The following is a 17,597-nucleotide window of genomic DNA, read 5'->3' as shown; positions in this document are numbered from 1 at the left end:
GTGGCTTTATCTCAACAACCGTTAAAAGTTGCTTTTTCACAATTAACCTAATTATTCCCTCAATGCATATGAACTTATAAGACATACAGAAATGAAACAACTTGCTCCCAAGAATATTGAAAGATATATTTTTTATTTTTCGGTGAAATAAGGAGAAATAAGATTATTCAAGTTTCTCCGAATATTCAAAATGTGTTTTTTAAAATTCTGCTGAGAAAGTTGTTTCATTTCTGTATGTCTTATAAGTTAATATGCATTGAGGGAATAATTAGGTTAATTGTGAAAAAGCAACTTTTAACGGTTGTTGAGATAAAGCCACTGTCCACAATTATTGAAAGTGTCTTCCATTATTAACACTAACTATAATTCAATTTCGAAAATGAATATTTCAATTTCAAAATTCGTTTATAACAAAAAATTATTATAAATCTCGAGAATGGATTTCGGAAAACTTCAAGTTATTTTTTAACCAATCAAATATAATAACTTATAGAAAAGTGTTTTTTTAAATTGTCACAATCAATAAATCAATTTTTTTTTTATTTTCGAAAATCATCACTCAAATGATGGAAATAATAAAAACATTCATTCTATAAAATAAGTAAATAAAAATTGTTAATTTTCAATAACATTTATTGTATAACAATAAACAAGAATATTATTACCAATAATTTTTTTTTGTTTCTCCGGTGAAAAAATAGAAAAACATCAATTTTTTCACGAAAATGAATTCATTTTCTTTTTGAAATACTTCAATTAAAGAAATAGACATTCAAAATGAATGAAATTTTTTTTTAATTGAAAATGCATCATTTTACAAATATTGATAAACAAAGAAAACTGATGAAATAAAAATTAAGAGAATTATTAACCAAAAACACAAGTTATTCATTCCAGAAATCAAAAATTTTTAATTTCGAAATTGAATAAATAAATTACGAAATTGAATAATAAATTATCGAATTTGATTTTTTTTTTTCGAATAAAAATAATTTTTGTTGTAATTTTTGAGTTCGAAATGAAAATATCTTCTGTTTTCATATGAATAAAAATTTTTTTTAAAAATTTACAAATTTTCTGGGAAAAAAAAATATTTTCCAGTAAATTTCTCACACACATGTAAATAATAATAACGCAAAATAATTTCCCATTCAAAAGTGAAAAAATAGTTTTCACTAAATTACGTGAGAGAGTGAATATAATTTAGTTCAGTTTTAAACAATTATTAATTTGAATGCAAAAAACATTATTTTGTTTGTAAAAATTATATTTAAGTTTGAAAAATTTCCATTTTGAATGCAAAAGTTCTCATTTTAAATAATTTTTGGTGAATGTCCTCAATTAAAAAAGAGAAAAGAGAGAGACAGAGATAAAGATAGAGATAGAAACGGAGACAGAGACATAGAGAGAGGAAGTTTTGTTATTCATAGTTCTCATTAATTATTAATAATTTTTGGAAATAATTAAACAAAGAAAAACAAGAAATTGATTATGTTTTGTAAATTAAATCATAATTTTTTGAAATGTAAAGATAAAATGTTCAAAAAAAAAAAAAAAAGGAGTAAAAAAACCATCACTTTTTAATCGCAATGGTTGCTCTGGTTTTCATAATCAAATAAATGCATAAATAAATTACATCATTCCACTTACATTTCTTGAGAAAAAGAATATAAACTAAACAGAACAGAAACTAAACTCATTTTTAACATTTTTATTAAAAGAAACTTATAAAAATGCAATACAGCTAAAGTAAAAAAAAATTAATAAATAGATAGATATTGCAATTGAAGGAATCAAATTCAGTCTCAAATGAATTCATTCTTTCACAATGCATAGCCAACCATGTCTTGAGTCACATCATCACTTTCCATCTGTATCTTCTTTCTCTCATCGTTCAGAAGAGGCTCCCTCCCCACAATTCTTTTTAAGTTCGACTTTTTCCACTTCTTTTTGCAGCAGCCACAGAACAATTTCCCGCTGAATATGAATTCCACCACTGGTATCAGCTTCCCAATGTAGTTCAAATACACAAAAGTTCCTCCTAATGCAGTGATCAGCCCCACAGCCGACGTCTTAAACGATCTCGTCGTCACAACCACCGTCTGAGACAGTTCCGCATATATATCCACTCCCACACTCATTGCAAAACCGATATCCTCTCTCTTCGCTTGCGAGCCTGGTTTAATTGATATTTTGCTTGCTTCGTTCCCCATCTGCACAATGTGCTTCCACTTGTTCTCTTCATACTTGCTAACCATCAGCTCAGCAACAACCTGTGTTTGCTCTCCACCTTTGAAAACATGCGGCGAATCTCCATCAAAATGACTTTCTGCCTGTGATTTGTACGTTGAATCAATGAAAAAGTACCCTTCCTGCTTTCTTATTCCAGAATCCACCGAAATAAATCCATCTATTCCATAAAATAATGCATCTTTCTCCTTTGAATAAAATGAAAGAAGTTTAGCTTGTCTATCAACTGCGTCAATGCTGATATTCTCTGCTGAAAGTTGAATTGTGCAGTCTGCTGTTGGTGTGAATAATTTGTTTGGAGACGGAGATTGATAACATATTGGCTCAATAGCAGCCGGCTCAGCAGGATAAGTATCTGAAAGTTTCATTTTGAAATACATAAATAGATTGATAATGTTCCAAAAAAATAAAAACAAGAAAAAGCAATTGCATAAAAATTAAAATTGTTTTCAAAGAATAGAAGGCAAACTTAATGGATCATATGAACTTTTTCCAATTCCGAGAAGTGGAGAGCATTTGCCTTTTGCTTCAATTTGCTTATCTTTCACATCATTTATGCATTCGCCTGAATAATCTCTCAATCTTACGAGAAACTCAATCTTTTTATTTGAAAACTTATCCAGCGTAATGTTCAGGATTTTTGAGTCAACATAAATTCGATTCTCGAGCGTGTTAATCAAAAAGAATAACACAATCACTGCTGAAGCTGCACCAACCACAAAGCATATGCCAATAATTGAAACACATCCGCCATAACTCGTTTTCTTAACAGTCTTTATTGCTTTGTGTGTCTTTTCATCGAGTACATCCTTGTAAGTATTGGAGTATTGATCCAGTTTGTACAGTTTGTCTCTTGTCGGCAGGCAAAAGCAAACAACAGCCACAATCAAGCCAAGTGTCAGTGAAACTCCATAAAACAACACTGTGAACATTGTTTCTTTATTTGAATTCGGATTATATGATTTCGGCTGTTCTGTGCATTCAAATGGCTTTCTCTGCAAAGTGTTCTTCTCTGAAGCTGATCCAACAATACAACTACTATTTAAATCGCATTTAATGCATTCTTTGCTTCCAGTTTCAGGCTGATATATTCCATCTTTGCATGGAACGCATGCACTTATTGATGCTCCAGATTCTAATAAACTAGTTCCTACAGGGCATTTTTCACATTTCGTTTGATTGAAATGTGATGAATATGATCCGTCTTCGCAAAAATCGCATTGCTTTTTGCTTTCATTGAAGAACGATCCCGGTGAGCAGCCGGAAAGGTGATTCTTCAATTTGATTTTGGTTAGTTTATTTGTGGCAATGGGCAATGGCGTCATACCTTCACTCACCGCGTGGCCACCGAGGCAGTACAGCGAATCAATCATGAAAGCGCAGCTTCCGCGTACTAAAGAAAAATCTGTTTCTTCTCTGCCTTCGTCATACTTGTGTGTTGCTAATTTGATTTCTCCGTATTCATCGAAAGTGAATACAGAAAGGTACGATTTCTTTGCTATTCCAGATTCTTCTCCTCCAACAACAAATCCAGCTTCTCCTTCACCAACAACAACTCCAGAGCTGCCTATCGGATAATATGGTCCTGATAAGCGTGCCCAATCATGATAAACGCTTGTGGCTTTTAGTGGATGTGCTCGGCATCCTTCCATGGGACTTTCCCCATCATCACCTCCGCAAACAAATAGGTGAGGAATTGGCTGTTCATCATCTTCTTTAACTTTTTCATTCAAAACTTTCTTCCCATTCTGAGTGTTTTTTAAATGTTGATGATTGCTTTTGTTATCATTAATTGAGTATTCTCTAGGAAAAATGTCTTTCACAAAAACAATTGGTCTTTGTATTGCAAAAACATAACTATAGATTTTGAACCATTCTGACGTAGCAAAATTGAATGTCCAGATGTCTCGGTTCAGATTCTTGTCAATATCACAACCTCCAACAATGTACAGAATTGATTCATATATTGTGGCGCCGGAACGGCACATCTTCGGTGGCTTTTTCTCGCCTTTCACTTTTATCTTCCTCCACGAAAGTGTCGCTTGACTATACTCCCAAAGAGCATTGCTCATCGTCAGAAAATCTCCGTTGCTATCGTAAGTTGCTCCACCAAACACAAAAATTTTTCCATTCAACGAGGCAACCCCTGCTTCGCCAATCGACGGTTTTCCTTCGCTTTGATATTTTGATACTCCTAACTCCAACCAAAACATCTCCTGAGGATTGAATTTTTTGTTCACTGGCACCATTTTGTTTAGCTCGGGGTTGTACCCTCCAATGGCAGCTATTTCTCCATTCAATTCAGCAAGATGATGCTTCAGTACTGGAAGTGGTACATGATTAGCAATTTGTGACACAATATTAACATGGTTGCTTTGACTGCTCCGAAGAAAAGCGGAAGAAGCAGATGTGTTATCCAAAAGTCCGTGCACGCATCTACTATCCTGAGATATTGCCCAATCTTCTTTATTCAGAGAACAAAGTTCATTTGATATGAATGACTCGTCTTTTCCGCCAAATGCATAAATAGTTCCTTCTTCATCCACAGTACACGAGGCCCCCACGTATCCGATTGTCCAGCCGTCAAAGTAAAATGGAACAAGAGAAGCATTTTTAACAGCAGAGTTGAGTCCAGCAGCCGTAAGATTCAAAAAATATAATTTATCTATCGGCCTTGTCATTGTCCCTTCCTTTCCTCCCCATATAATTCCGAAGCATTCTGTTTCCGAAACATAACTTGTAAAACCAGATCGAAATATAGCTCCACTAAAAGGATAATTAGTAATTATTTCAATTAACTGGCAATCATCAGGATTTGATAAGTTTATTTTGTAGGCACATGGTTTTTCTTTAACATTACTTGTCAGTCCCCCAAAAATAAACAAAGAATCTTTGAATACGCATGCCCCTCCATCTCGCATCGGAGGCGGATTTTTGGTGGGATCATTTTTGCGTAAGCAACGCCACAAAAATGTCTGTTTGTCCATTTCCCATATGTCATTTAATAGTCCATGAGATCCTTGTCCTCCAAAAATATAAACGTGCGACTTTGTTTCTGCTTTGCAAGCAGCATATCTCTCGCATGGAATACTATCTGACTGCTGAATAACTTTCCATGAAATTCGTTCAAAATCATATGAAAGCAACTCGTTTGAAAGCCCACGACTACTAAGTCCTCCCCAAATATATACATCATCTTCAATGCAAAATGATATGCACATGTATCGATCAGGGAGTATATCTAGTGAAAATGTATTAGCAATGCTCCAAAGCATTTTGTTTAAATCAAAAAAATATGCATCCTTCATGATAATTCCATCAACATCCCTTCCACCTCCTATGAGCAGACCTCTTCTTTGTGAGGTATTGATGTATTGGATGAACGAGCCTTCGCGTGGATAAGGAGGAGAACCACAGTCCGGAATACTTTCAACTTCTTCCACCAAATCCAAATCTTCAGAGCAAACAGTTTGCACAAAAAGTACTACAGAAAATGAAAATGCTGCAAAGAATTTATAACTTATTCTCGATGTAAATTGCATAGAAAATTTTCTTTAAAGTGACAAAGCTCAGTTTTTCAATTCAAACATTAAGTTATGGGTCCATTTCACAAAATTGAGAAAAAATACTTGCGTTTATGAAATAAATAACAATTTGTTCCAAATATTTTCTGAAATCGTATCATAAAAAAGTGCAACATTCTCAAGCTAAAAATAATTCAGTAAAGTCAAAAAATGTGAAAAAAATAGGAAATAAAGAATTGAACAAAATTTTCGAAACAAAACACTACGTCCCATATATCTGATTATTTTTGAAATCATTTTTTCGTTCGAGTTTTGATCAAAAATTTAATCTCGATGGGATTTGAATCAAAATTTGTTAATTTATAACAACATCTAAACATTTTGTTAAATTTATTGTTGCACATTTTTCCAAAATTTTAATTGAGATTGTAATTTTAATCAAAACTCGAACAAAAGTTTGATTTCAAATAAAATTTGCCATCGTAACCGTTTTATAAAATCATCATAAGCAACATTGACAATTTTGTGAAACTCCTATTTCGATTCATTATATGAAAAAATGAAAACAATATTCCAATCCAAACTTTTCTCGTCTCTCTCTCTCTCTCTCTCTCTTTTTTTTTTTTTTTTTTTTTTTTTTTTTTTTTTTTTTTTTTTTTTTGGATTAAAAAATGTGTTCATCAAAAATTGAAAAATGAAACAAAAGATATGGGTATCTTTTAAAAAAATTTTTTCTTTGCAAATCCGATAAGCTTGACAAAGGCAAAAGACATTTTTTGTATAAATACTACACCAAATATTCATGGAAGAAGATGGTGTTTTGTTTTCTTTGCAGGCTGATGGGAAGCTTCTTCTTTGGAATCGCCTCAATCAAAATTATTTTTATTCGCTTGTTCCTCCATTTCCGTTAATATATTCAATAAACGATAAATTAGGAAGCAATCAAATACCATATGTTCATTTTACGGTTTCTGACGATAATGCGATGATTGTCATGGCTGAAAAATGGTCACCGTCAATTCTTGTTGTTCATATCCCTCTGAAAATAAGAAAATTATTGGATCTTGAAGATGAAATAGATGAAAGCAATGAAGTCGAAAAAATTGATGGTGATATTTCATTGTCAATACCCTGCATGAATGATAGATCAGAATATCTTTATTCAAAAATATCTCTCCAGAGCACGGAAGAACCACATTTTCCTCGCATTTTTAAGTGTCAATTTTTATCTGAAAGCAATCCATTATCTCCACTTTTAGCAGTGCTTGTATCAGATGGTATCTTTTACGTAATTTCATTATCAACAAAACAAATTATTGGGCAAAGTTTAATCCAAGAAAACGAGTATGTCTTGGATTTCACTGAATTTAACGGAAAGATTGATCTCACTGTGGCAACGTTTGATCCAGCATTGCAAACGAAAACTTTGCATTCTTCGCTTGAAGACATTCTAACAACAAATCCTTCATTTCTTCTTAATTTCGCGAAAGTCGAATGCAATTGGTCCGAGAGCACAACTCCAAATACAAAAAAGACCTCAAATAGTATAATTGGAGAGCAAATTGAGGGTGAGATGCACCATGAAGAAGAAAAACAGGAAAGATTTTCACCTCCTGCTGTTAGCAGTCAAAAAGTAACAGGCACATCTGAAATTTTGGAGTCTAACGATTTGCCTTCAGAAAGAATTGAGCACAGAACAAAACTTCTCAAAGAAGAAATTCATTTGGATCAGTCCGAATCGGAGTCGATGAAAGATGACTTAATTGAAGAAAGAAAAGAGAGAGAAATAGATGCAGAAGCAGAAGTGGAAGAAAAACTTGAAAATGGAAAGGAAGAGGAAGAAGAGGAAGAGGAAGAAGAAGAAGAAGAAAAGGAAGAAGAAGAAAGTGAAATAAATTCAAAGAATCCACAAATTGAAAACGAAAAACCCAGAAAAATAGACAAAGAGAACATTTCATTAGAGCAAAATAAAATGAAAAATAAAAGTGAATTGAAAAGAGAAGAACGAAGCGAAATACGAATGCAAAGACGAAACATTCTCAAAGCGCCTGCCATTTCAACAGCCACAAATTCATATCATGTCACTACGCCACCGCCAGCGCCTGAAGTGGTTCACTCGCTGGCATTGTTAGATCCGTCCACTTCAGCTTCTTCTTACTCTTCTTATTATTCTTCACGTCACATTGCAGAAGCTGATAACATTCCATCTGATTCAGATACTCATTTCAAAAATCATTCATCACTGGATCAGACTGATTCATCTTCTGTTCCTCATCCACTTCAGCTCCATTCAACTCACTCACTAAATTCTACCCCGTCTTCATCCACTTCGCTTTCTTCATCTCCATCTCCATCTTCTTCAAATGCCTCTCTTTTGTCTTCACTTCACCCACTGCTTCGCAAATACAACAGGTTTCCCAATCATCTTCGAAAAAAGACATGGACTGAACTTTTGCATCTTCCCAACAATTATGCAGCTTTCGAGTGGCTAGCAGCAAACAGCAGAGATCATCCAGCTGTGTTTCATGTCCCATTTATGTACAAAATTATTGAAGAAGCTACAGCAGATGAACAGAATGCGCAAAAGAGCACAGAGGAAAATGAGCAGTCAGCTGAAGCGTCAGTTCATTCCATACAAATAACGCCATCCTCTTCTGCATCACAAATTCCTGCGGCAACTCCATTTGCCCAGAAAATCCGTCTTCTCAGTCGTTTGCACCGGCTGATGGGGTGTCTGGCGGCATGGAGTCCAGTCTGTGGTGATGTTGGCGGAATAGAGCACTCGTATTTGGCAGACGAGCAGAGCGTGATGAAGCGATTGGGTTGGTTTATCCCAATGAGCCTGAAGGAAAAAGAGGCAGAAGAAAGGGAAAATGAAAGGGAAAGAGGAACAAGTGCAGGAACGAGAGAACGCAACGAGAGAGATGGCAGTGCGAATTATGAAATAAGAGATAATTTCTTGAATGCTAAAGAGAAAAGTGGTGATGTTGATGGAAGCGAACAACTCGGTGATGAGGGCACTTGCAAAGTGGATCGAGAAAACTATGAAAGCTGCAATGAGAATAAAACTATTATTTCACAATATTTGGATTGCTCTGATTCAAATGATCTTCTCCTTTTACATGCAAGAACGGGACCTTTGGTTTCTCTTCTCGTTCCGCTTCTCCGATTTTTACCAGCCAACGACGATATGTTTATATTGGAATGCTTCCAAACTCTTCTCGTCAATGTTTGCTTCGACTGGTTTGTCTCTCTTCCTGCTGTGCCTATTCCATTGCGCTCAGAAGCTGAACTGCTGCTGCGGTCGCTGGATCCTGCGCTTGCCGCACACTTCTCATACAAACTTATTGACTCGTCTATTTGGTGCTGGCTTCCTGTAAGCGAGTTATTCCACAACGTATTCGCAGAAGATGATTGGTGGATGTTGATGGACTATGCAATTTGGATGGTTAGCAATAGGAAATGTGGAGAGCCAAACTTTCTGATTCTTTTGAGTGTTGCGTTGTGCATCTGCAACAGAGACATTCTGATGAACTGCACTTCAAGGAGACAGTTTGTAGACTTCTTTTCTCATCCGCAAACTTCTCCTTCATCAACGTCATCTTCGACAATTTCTGCTTCAGCTTCAGCATCTACTGTGGCTGTTGGACGTGCTTCTTCTTCTTCTTTGTCAAGCTCAACTACACTTCATAGCACATCACTCAAAGCCGCGTCGTGTTGGCAGGTCATTTCAACAGCTCTTCAACTTCACTCCACCATTCCTCTTCCACTCAGAAAGGCTTTGTTTTCTTCTATTCCTTCTTTTGTGCCACTTCCCTCGGATGCAGCAATTATGCCTTCACGATTGAAATATCCGATTGCGTATGTGAACTGGGAGATGAGCGAGAGAGAAGAAGAGATGCGAAAGGAGCTGAAGAAGAGAATTGAAGAAAGGAAAAGAAAGAAAGAAAAAGAGGAGAGAGATGCTGATAGAATCAAGCAAGAACGGAAAGAAGATGAATTAAAGAAAGAAAGGATGGAAAAAGTTCGAACAGAAAGAGAAGAAGCAGAAAGGCGAAAGAAAGAAAGAGAAGCGGATCGGAGAAGAAACAAGAGAGCAATGATGAACGGTATGGAAGAAGTGTCGAAGATGATAGACGATACAAAGAAAGTGTATGATGGGATTATTGAAGAGTCAAAAGACAGGCTGAGAGAGGAGAAGAGGCAGCAGGCAGACAGAGAAGATATGTGGAGGAAAGCAGACAATGAAGTCGATGAAGAAGCTGAGGCATTTGAACGCGCAGAGAAGTTGAAAGAAATGAAGCATGAAGCTGTTATGGAGAAAGATGAGATGGCAGCAAAATCGGCAATTGACGTGGCTGTTTGGAGACAACTGAGCGAACAAGAGGAAAGAAGAAGGAAAATTGAGGCAGCTCGAAGTAGAAAAGACATTGAAGATGAAACAAAATGGCGAGAAAGAGCGAGAATGATTGAGAAAGGAAGGAATCAGAGAACGATGAAAAGAGGAGAAAGGGAAGCGAACGAAGAAGCAGACATTGACCATCTAGCGAGAGAAAACAACATCGTGGAAGAAGAAGCAAAGAGAGCAGGGAGAAGGCAAAAAGAGCAGTTTTTGAGAAGATTGGACCAGATGAAAGAGGAGCAAATTGCAGGAACAGAAAATGAAAATGATCGAATGACAAAGCTTAGAAAAGAGCTGATGAATGGTATTGAAGAAGATAAAAGAAAGAGGCAAGCATTAATCACACCCACAGCACTTTTAGATGATATGTTTGAACGGCATAAAAGAGGAAAAGATGGGAGCAAAAGAGGGAAGCACGGCAAGCTTAAAGATGAAGATATTGGACCTGAAGGAGATGAGGTGGATCGAGGAGATTTGGAATTTGATAAGAAAATAGGTGAATTAGCAGTGAACAGAAGCGGCATGCAAAAAGAAGCCGAGCGAGAAATGGAACTTGCATTTGAAAGACTGAAGTCAATTAGAGCGGAAAGAGAGACTAGAGAAGAAATGTTCAGCAAGCAAAGAGAGTATGAAGAAGAAGATGAAATTGTGGAGAAAGTTTTAAGAGAGGAAGCAAAAGAGAAAGCAAAAAAATCTGCTGATGAAACTATTTTAAAGCAGAAAGAGGTGTTCGATGATATTCTAAATGCTGCGGAAGATGGAGAATTGTTGCCATACGGAGGAATAGAAGATAAGGTGATGATAGGAATGCTGAAAGCGAGAGAAAAAATGAGAAAGATGACAAAAAACGAAGAAAAAGAAAGAAAAAGGCTTCTGAAGAAAGGACTAAAGGAGAAGGAAAAAGAAGAAAAGTTGAAAAAGAGAAGGGGAAATGCAGGATCATTGAAATCAAACAAGAAAAAGAAAGAAGAAAGCAAGTACAAACGATCTGAAATTGATGGAAAAGATGAAATGAATGAGCAGAAAAAAGAATTGGAATCAGAAATATCAAGCTCCTTGTCGTCGTCTCTTTCAGAAACAGAAACAGAATCAACAACATCTCTTTCATCAGCAGATTTCAACACTCCAAAACGATTTTCACATTCATCATTGAAGCCAAAGCAGCAGACTGATAGAAGAGGTAAAAGAGATGAACATAACTCAACAATTGAGGATCTTGGGAAGAACTGGGCAAATCTTTATGAATATGCAACTCTGAGAGATAATAGAGATTTAAAGCGATCATTTGTTTCTCCAGTTTCGCAGGAAACCCTTGCAAAACCTCGATCTCCTTATTTTATTGAATAGAGAAAATAGATAATGAATTTTCATCTGTGTTTAATTTTTGCAATAACAAACATTATTACAAAATAAAATCAGCTTTTGGTAAATTTCCGAATGAAAGTTGTTACCAATAATTTCGCAACTTCATATCATTGTGAATGGGCGATGTTCTCTGTTTGAAAAAGTTCTTTTTTTAAAATGTGCTTAACAGATGTTTAGCTCATTTTTTGTAGTTTTTTAATATGAGTAATACAGTCTATTCATTTTTTAAAAGAAAGAAGGAAAGAAAGAAAAAAGAAAATACAAACAATTTCATTTCCTGATACAAAAACACAAACAAAAAGCGCATTTCTAAATAGTCGAGTTTCAAATGTTACGGAATACAGAGTTGAATTCATTTTTATCCATTTCTCTCATTTTATTGAATAACTTATTGGGTTACACTTTTACTCCTACCTATATTTTTACACCCACCCTTTTTTTGAGGAGCTGGCTACGGCTTAATACAAGCTTGTAGCCAACAAAAAATAACTAGAAATGTTTATTTTAATAAATTTTACTTATGCAGAAAAAAATTTTTAACGAAAATTTTTTTAACTTTGAGATCTCGGTATTTTTTAATTGTATTTTTTGATCATTAAATTGATGGTCTTTCCATGAATATAACATTCTGGAAGTTTTAAGCTACATCATCATAACACATCATATCCTTTTTATTGCTTTTATAACTTTTCACATTTCACTTGTTTCTTTTTCATCTGTTTTCTCATTTCATCCACTTTTTGATAAAATGAAAAATTTTAAAGAATGATGAATTTTTGCAAAAAATTATAAGATTATACTTAATATATGCAAGAATGTTAATTATGTTGATATTCAAAAAAGTTTTACAAATTTGATTTTTAATAGAAAAACGAAAAACATCAATTTCGGTAGTTTTGATTTTTCCAACCAGTAACATTTTTTCAGCAAAAAATTATGTGTGTATGCAACAATATAATGATTTTAAAATGAGACACAGCATATAAAATTTAAAAATTTTTTCTAATACAATATACATTTTCATTTTATCAAAAAGTGGATGAAATGAGAAAACAGATGAAAAAGAAACAAGTGAAATGTGAAAAGTTATAAAAACAATAAAAAGGATATGATGTGTTATGATGATGTAGCTTAAAACTTCCAGAATGTTATATTCATGGAAAGACCATCAATTTAATGATCAAAAAATACAATTAAAAAATACCGAGATCTCAAAGTTAAAAAAATTTTCGTTAAAAATTTTTTTCTGCATAAGTAAAATTTATTAAAATAAACATTTCTAGTTATTTTTTGTTGGCTACAAGCTTGTATTAAGCCGTAGCCAGCTCCTCAAAAAAAGGGTGGGTGTAAAAATATAGGTCGGAGTAAAAGTGTAACCCTAGGGTGGTTTTTTTATCCGGACTTTTTTTTTATCCGGACAAAAATTCAAAAATCAAATATCTCAACAAATATTCAATATTAATTTCCAGCAATTTGCACATTTGTATGTTAGCATATATGACATCGATTCATATACAAATTTTTAATAGCAGTGTTGTATTTTTTTTGAAATAAATAATTTTTATTTTTGACAATCCGACTTTTGATGTTATTTTCTATTTTAATGAAATGGTTCAATTCATCTTTTAATCACACATCTTATTTTTTCAATGTAATAAGCAATTCTGGTTATTTTTTTTTCCCCAGCAATTTGCTCTTTCTAACAAAATGAAAATCTATCATTTTTGAAAAATCATTGTCAATGGTACAACTTAAAAAATATTTTTCATTAAATGAAGGAGCATCTAACTGAAACCAACACATGCATTAATTAATATTATAGTTATATAAAATTACCACAAAGTTATAATTATGAATGATTCAATGGAGATTTCATAAATGTAATTTGTTTTAAAAATAGTGGATTTTTGAAATTCAATTTCATCGAAATTCAAATAATACTTATTTTGTGGAATCTTAAATTATTCATTTATAATTATAACTTTGTGGTAATTTTATATAACTATAATATTAATTAATGCATGTGTTGGTTTCAGTTAGATGCTCCTTCATTTAATGAAAAATATTTTTTAAGTTGTACCATTGACAATGATTTTTCAAAAATGATAGATTTTCATTTTGTTAGAAAGAGCAAATTGCTGGGGAAAAAAAAATAACCAGAATTGCTTATTACATTGAAAAAATAAGATGTGTGATTAAAAGATGAATTGAACCATTTCATTAAAATAGAAAATAACATCAAAAGTCGGATTGTCAAAAATAAAAATTATTTATTTCAAAAAAAATACAACACTGCTATTAAAAATTTGTATATGAATCGATGTCATATATGCTAACATACAAATGTGCAAATTGCTGGAAATTAATATTGAATATTTGTTGAGATATTTGATTTTTGAATTTTTGTCCGGATAAAAAAAAAGTCCGGATAAAAAAACCACCCTACATGAAAAAACAAAGAATGAAGGCTGCAAAGAAAGATAAGGAAGAAAAAAAGAAAGAACTGTTCAATTGTTGCAGAAAGACACAATGATTGAAGCTCAACGCAATTGACCATTAACGCAGACATTTTCAGAAAAGAGAATTAACTCTTGAATTTTTTCGAATTCATATAAGTTTTCGATCAGAAAGATAGTGCGTGAATATGTGGACCTTATTAATATCTAATTATTTTTTTTTTTGAAAAATCGCATAAATTGAACTACAAGGTTCGTTGATATTTGACATATTTTTCTTTTTTCCTTTCAAATGATCTGTTGGATTTAACCGGAATACAAATCGTTGCTTATCGGATATTATTCATAGCTCCAATTTGTTAAAGAACGATTTCTGGGTAACTAATTGAAAGAATTCACGAAAAAATGACATGAAAATGGGTGATTCTTTTTGAAAAGGCACAAAAGTTATATTTTCCAATAAATTAAAAATTTCATTTTTTGCTCAAAATTTTGTTAACATAGTCTATCCTTTACAAACATGTAATCAATTTCTTGATAATGCTATTTCAAACATTCTTGAGGAGATTTGTGAGCTGAAACAGAAATTTGAGCAAAATATGAAATTTTAGATTTATTTGAAAATTAAACATTTGTGACTTTTCAAAAAGAATCACCCAAATTATTACATTTGAAATCAATGCTTTTTTCGGGGTGTTCATCATTCTTTTATGTTTTTCATTATTAACAGAAAATATTCATTCAAGTGTTAAATGTGTCTCAATTGTTAAAAATGACGATGTTCGAGATTATATTCATGAAATATTTATTTTTGTTTCGAGTTTAAACATTTCAGTTTTCATTTGTTTGATTATTTGGCATGACCTTCGATCATGGTATCATACTGATCAACCCCAAAACTTTTTCAAAAATAATCTAATTTGTCGTTTTATTTTTCAAATATCTCTTTATAACTTTTGAAACTGTAATAGATTTTGAAGAAACTCACCCATCACATGTTCTAAAAAATTTATTAAATCGTTGATAATGCAGCTTTAAAAGGTTTGAAGAAAACAGCATTGTTTCTGAAACTAATAAATGAAAATTTGAAATGAAGACACAAATTTATGCCCTAATTAATGCGCGAAGAAAGTCTGTCATTGCGTTTTCATTAAAGTCTAAAAATAACTTTTAATTTTCACATTTTTCATCGGACGAAAGTCAATTACATAAATCTTAACATAAATGAATGAGGATTGCGGTTGTGCTTCAAATCCTGGAGTATTCATAACACAGAAATTTATGCAATTCAATTTTTCCTATTTCAACATTCTCATTTCATTATCTGTACAAAAAACAAAAATTAATAATTCAAAGGATAAATTTAGGGAATGATCGATCAGATGCCATGATCGGTAGTTATGCCGATTATTTTTTAAAATTAATTTTTTCTGTTTATATTTTCTGTCTGTATATTTGTTACGAATATGGGTGAAAATACTGACTTTCAAGCTTTTTTTGTACAAAGCACAAAAAATAGATTCTCTCATATCTTAATTTTGCTTTCTCAAATTTCAAAATAAATTTGATTTTTGTATCCGTAAACACGAATCGTTGAAATAGAAACAAAAAGTCTTCCAACATTTCACGTATTTCGAAAAATCGATACATTCTTTTTATGATTTTTTGTTCTCAAAAGGTCAATGAAAAGTGCATAAATGGGGGAAAATATGAATATTCAAGCTTTTAATGCGCAAAAAACAAAAAAATTGTTTCACTCAAAACTTTTCTTATCTTTGTCAGATTTCAGAATAAATAAGATTCTCATATTCATTAACTGATATCATTGATATAGAAACATAAAGTTTTGTGACATCACAAATATTACAATAAAGAAAGAAATTTTGCATGGATTTTTTGATCAAAAAAAGACAATAAAAAGAGCATATTTTTTCAATGAAAAAGCTTGAAGTTACATATTCACACCCAAATTTTCAATGAAAATACCTGAAGTGAAATATTTTGTCCCATATTATAAAATGAGCATTGCAAACTTATTTCAATATTGTGAAATTGTTATGTCAAGTTCAATCTCAAACACTGACTTTGAAAAAACAGTTTCATGAATTTGAAATGTGAGAAAAAAAGATTTAACTAAAACAAAAAAATATATTCTTTATCATAAACACACCGAAAAAAGTTATGGTTACAAAAAATAATTACCCATTTATCAATATTCGTAGTGAATTTCAAACGGAACTGTTTGACAGTAAAAAAAAATGCAATCTCATAAATGATTACACAATTATCTGGTTAAAAAAAAAACTGATATTTTTTTGATTTTATCTTTCTTCTTTCCACATTTCTCTCGTTTATAAATAAAAACTTGACAATGAATTCATTCCCAAACATTGATATTTGATGAGAAAAAACAAAAATTACATCAAGGTGTGATGCTTTTTTTCCTTATATATTAAGCAACAAGAATTTTTTAAAAAGATCAGCGAATCTGTATACTAAATAAATCTCTTTCAACTTATGTTCAAAAGAGATTTTTCAAATTCAAATTCAAATACAAAAAAAAGAAAATCTCATTGGAAATTGTTTTTCTCCTTCATATACGGAAAAATTTTTTTTTCGTTTTCAATTATTTTTCAATTTATTTTTTCTTCAAAAGCTTTCCGAAAATGAATCATTCACAAAACTGAAAAAGATATTTCCAGAAGTATGATTTCTTTAAAATAAATATGAGGGTCATTAATAAATCACGCCACTTTATTTTCATCAGGTCTTATAATTTCTGGCCCTCCAGAACACTTTTGGAAAAAAACAAGTAACAGGAAACCTTCAAAATATTATTATATATTATTCCAGAAAATTTTTTTCAATTTTTGTATTTTTGTGAAAAGATCTGGAGTTTTTTGTTTTATTTTTCAGATAAAAGACTTGCTCGTATTTTCACGAGCTTTTTGTTTTGAGATTTTTAAGTGTTTTTATTGTTATTGAACATAAGTTCTTTATAATTTTGGTTATTTTTCTTTGTTTAATACATCGTTTTTTATTATTTTTTCCATTTTACTTAATTTTGATTATAAAAAGGATACATTTTCATAAACATAATTTTTCGTTTTTGAAAATGTGAATATGAAAATTATTAACAAATACAGGTATTCATAAGTAGAAAATCATATTTTTTTATGATCGTAATTATTTTTCTAATAAATTTGTTTTTGCGTTTTTTCAATTCCTTCGCTTCATATCACATTGTTTTATTTTAAAAATTTTGTGATGATCATTTCAATTTTTTTTCCAACTATTTTTCAACATTAAAAAACAAAGCAACTCAATAATCACAACAAAATCTTTAATTTGTTAAAATTTTAGTGAAATGGAAAAAATAATAATAAAACAAAGTGTTAAACAATGAAAAATAACCAAAATTATAAAGAAGTTATGTTCAATAACAAAAACAACACTTAAAAATCTCAAAACAAAAAGCTCGTGAAAATACGAGCAAGTCTTTTATCTGAAAAATAAAACAAAAAACTCCAGATCTTTTCACAAAAATACAAAAATTGAAAAAAATTTTCTGGAATAATATATAATAATATTTTGAAGGTT

The 17,597-nt window shown here is 31.9% G+C and overlaps 2 protein-coding genes across 2 annotated transcripts; one reads left to right on the top strand and one right to left on the bottom strand.

Annotated features, from left to right (window-relative positions):
* Positions 1 to 1,823: 1,823 nt before the first annotated feature.
* Positions 1,824 to 5,792, bottom strand: MONOS_14539 (uncharacterized protein; the record flags this gene model as incomplete). Its single annotated transcript, XM_067867348.1, has 2 exons — positions 1,824 to 2,605; positions 2,720 to 5,792. 2 exons carry the CDS (start codon positions 5,790 to 5,792, stop codon positions 1,824 to 1,826), a joined length of 3,855 nt encoding a protein of 1,284 aa, XP_067721387.1.
* A 690-nt stretch (positions 5,793 to 6,482) lies between these two features.
* MONOS_14540 (Tre-2/Bub2/Cdc16 (TBC) - like protein A) lies at positions 6,483 to 11,945 on the top strand. The gene has a single exon (XM_067867350.1). It carries the CDS (start codon positions 6,577 to 6,579, stop codon positions 11,521 to 11,523), a length of 4,947 nt encoding a protein of 1,648 aa, XP_067721386.1. The 5' UTR covers positions 6,483 to 6,576; the 3' UTR covers positions 11,524 to 11,945.
* The last annotated feature ends 5,652 nt before the right edge of the window (positions 11,946 to 17,597 follow it).

Source organism: Monocercomonoides exilis, assembly GCF_001643675.1.
Source record: "Monocercomonoides exilis strain PA203 chromosome Unknown scaffold47-789622, whole genome shotgun sequence".
NCBI lineage: Eukaryota > Preaxostyla > Oxymonadida > Polymastigidae > Monocercomonoides > Monocercomonoides exilis.
The sequence above is the reverse complement of the archived record's forward strand: the minus strand, read 5'-3'. Positions and strand labels throughout refer to the sequence as shown.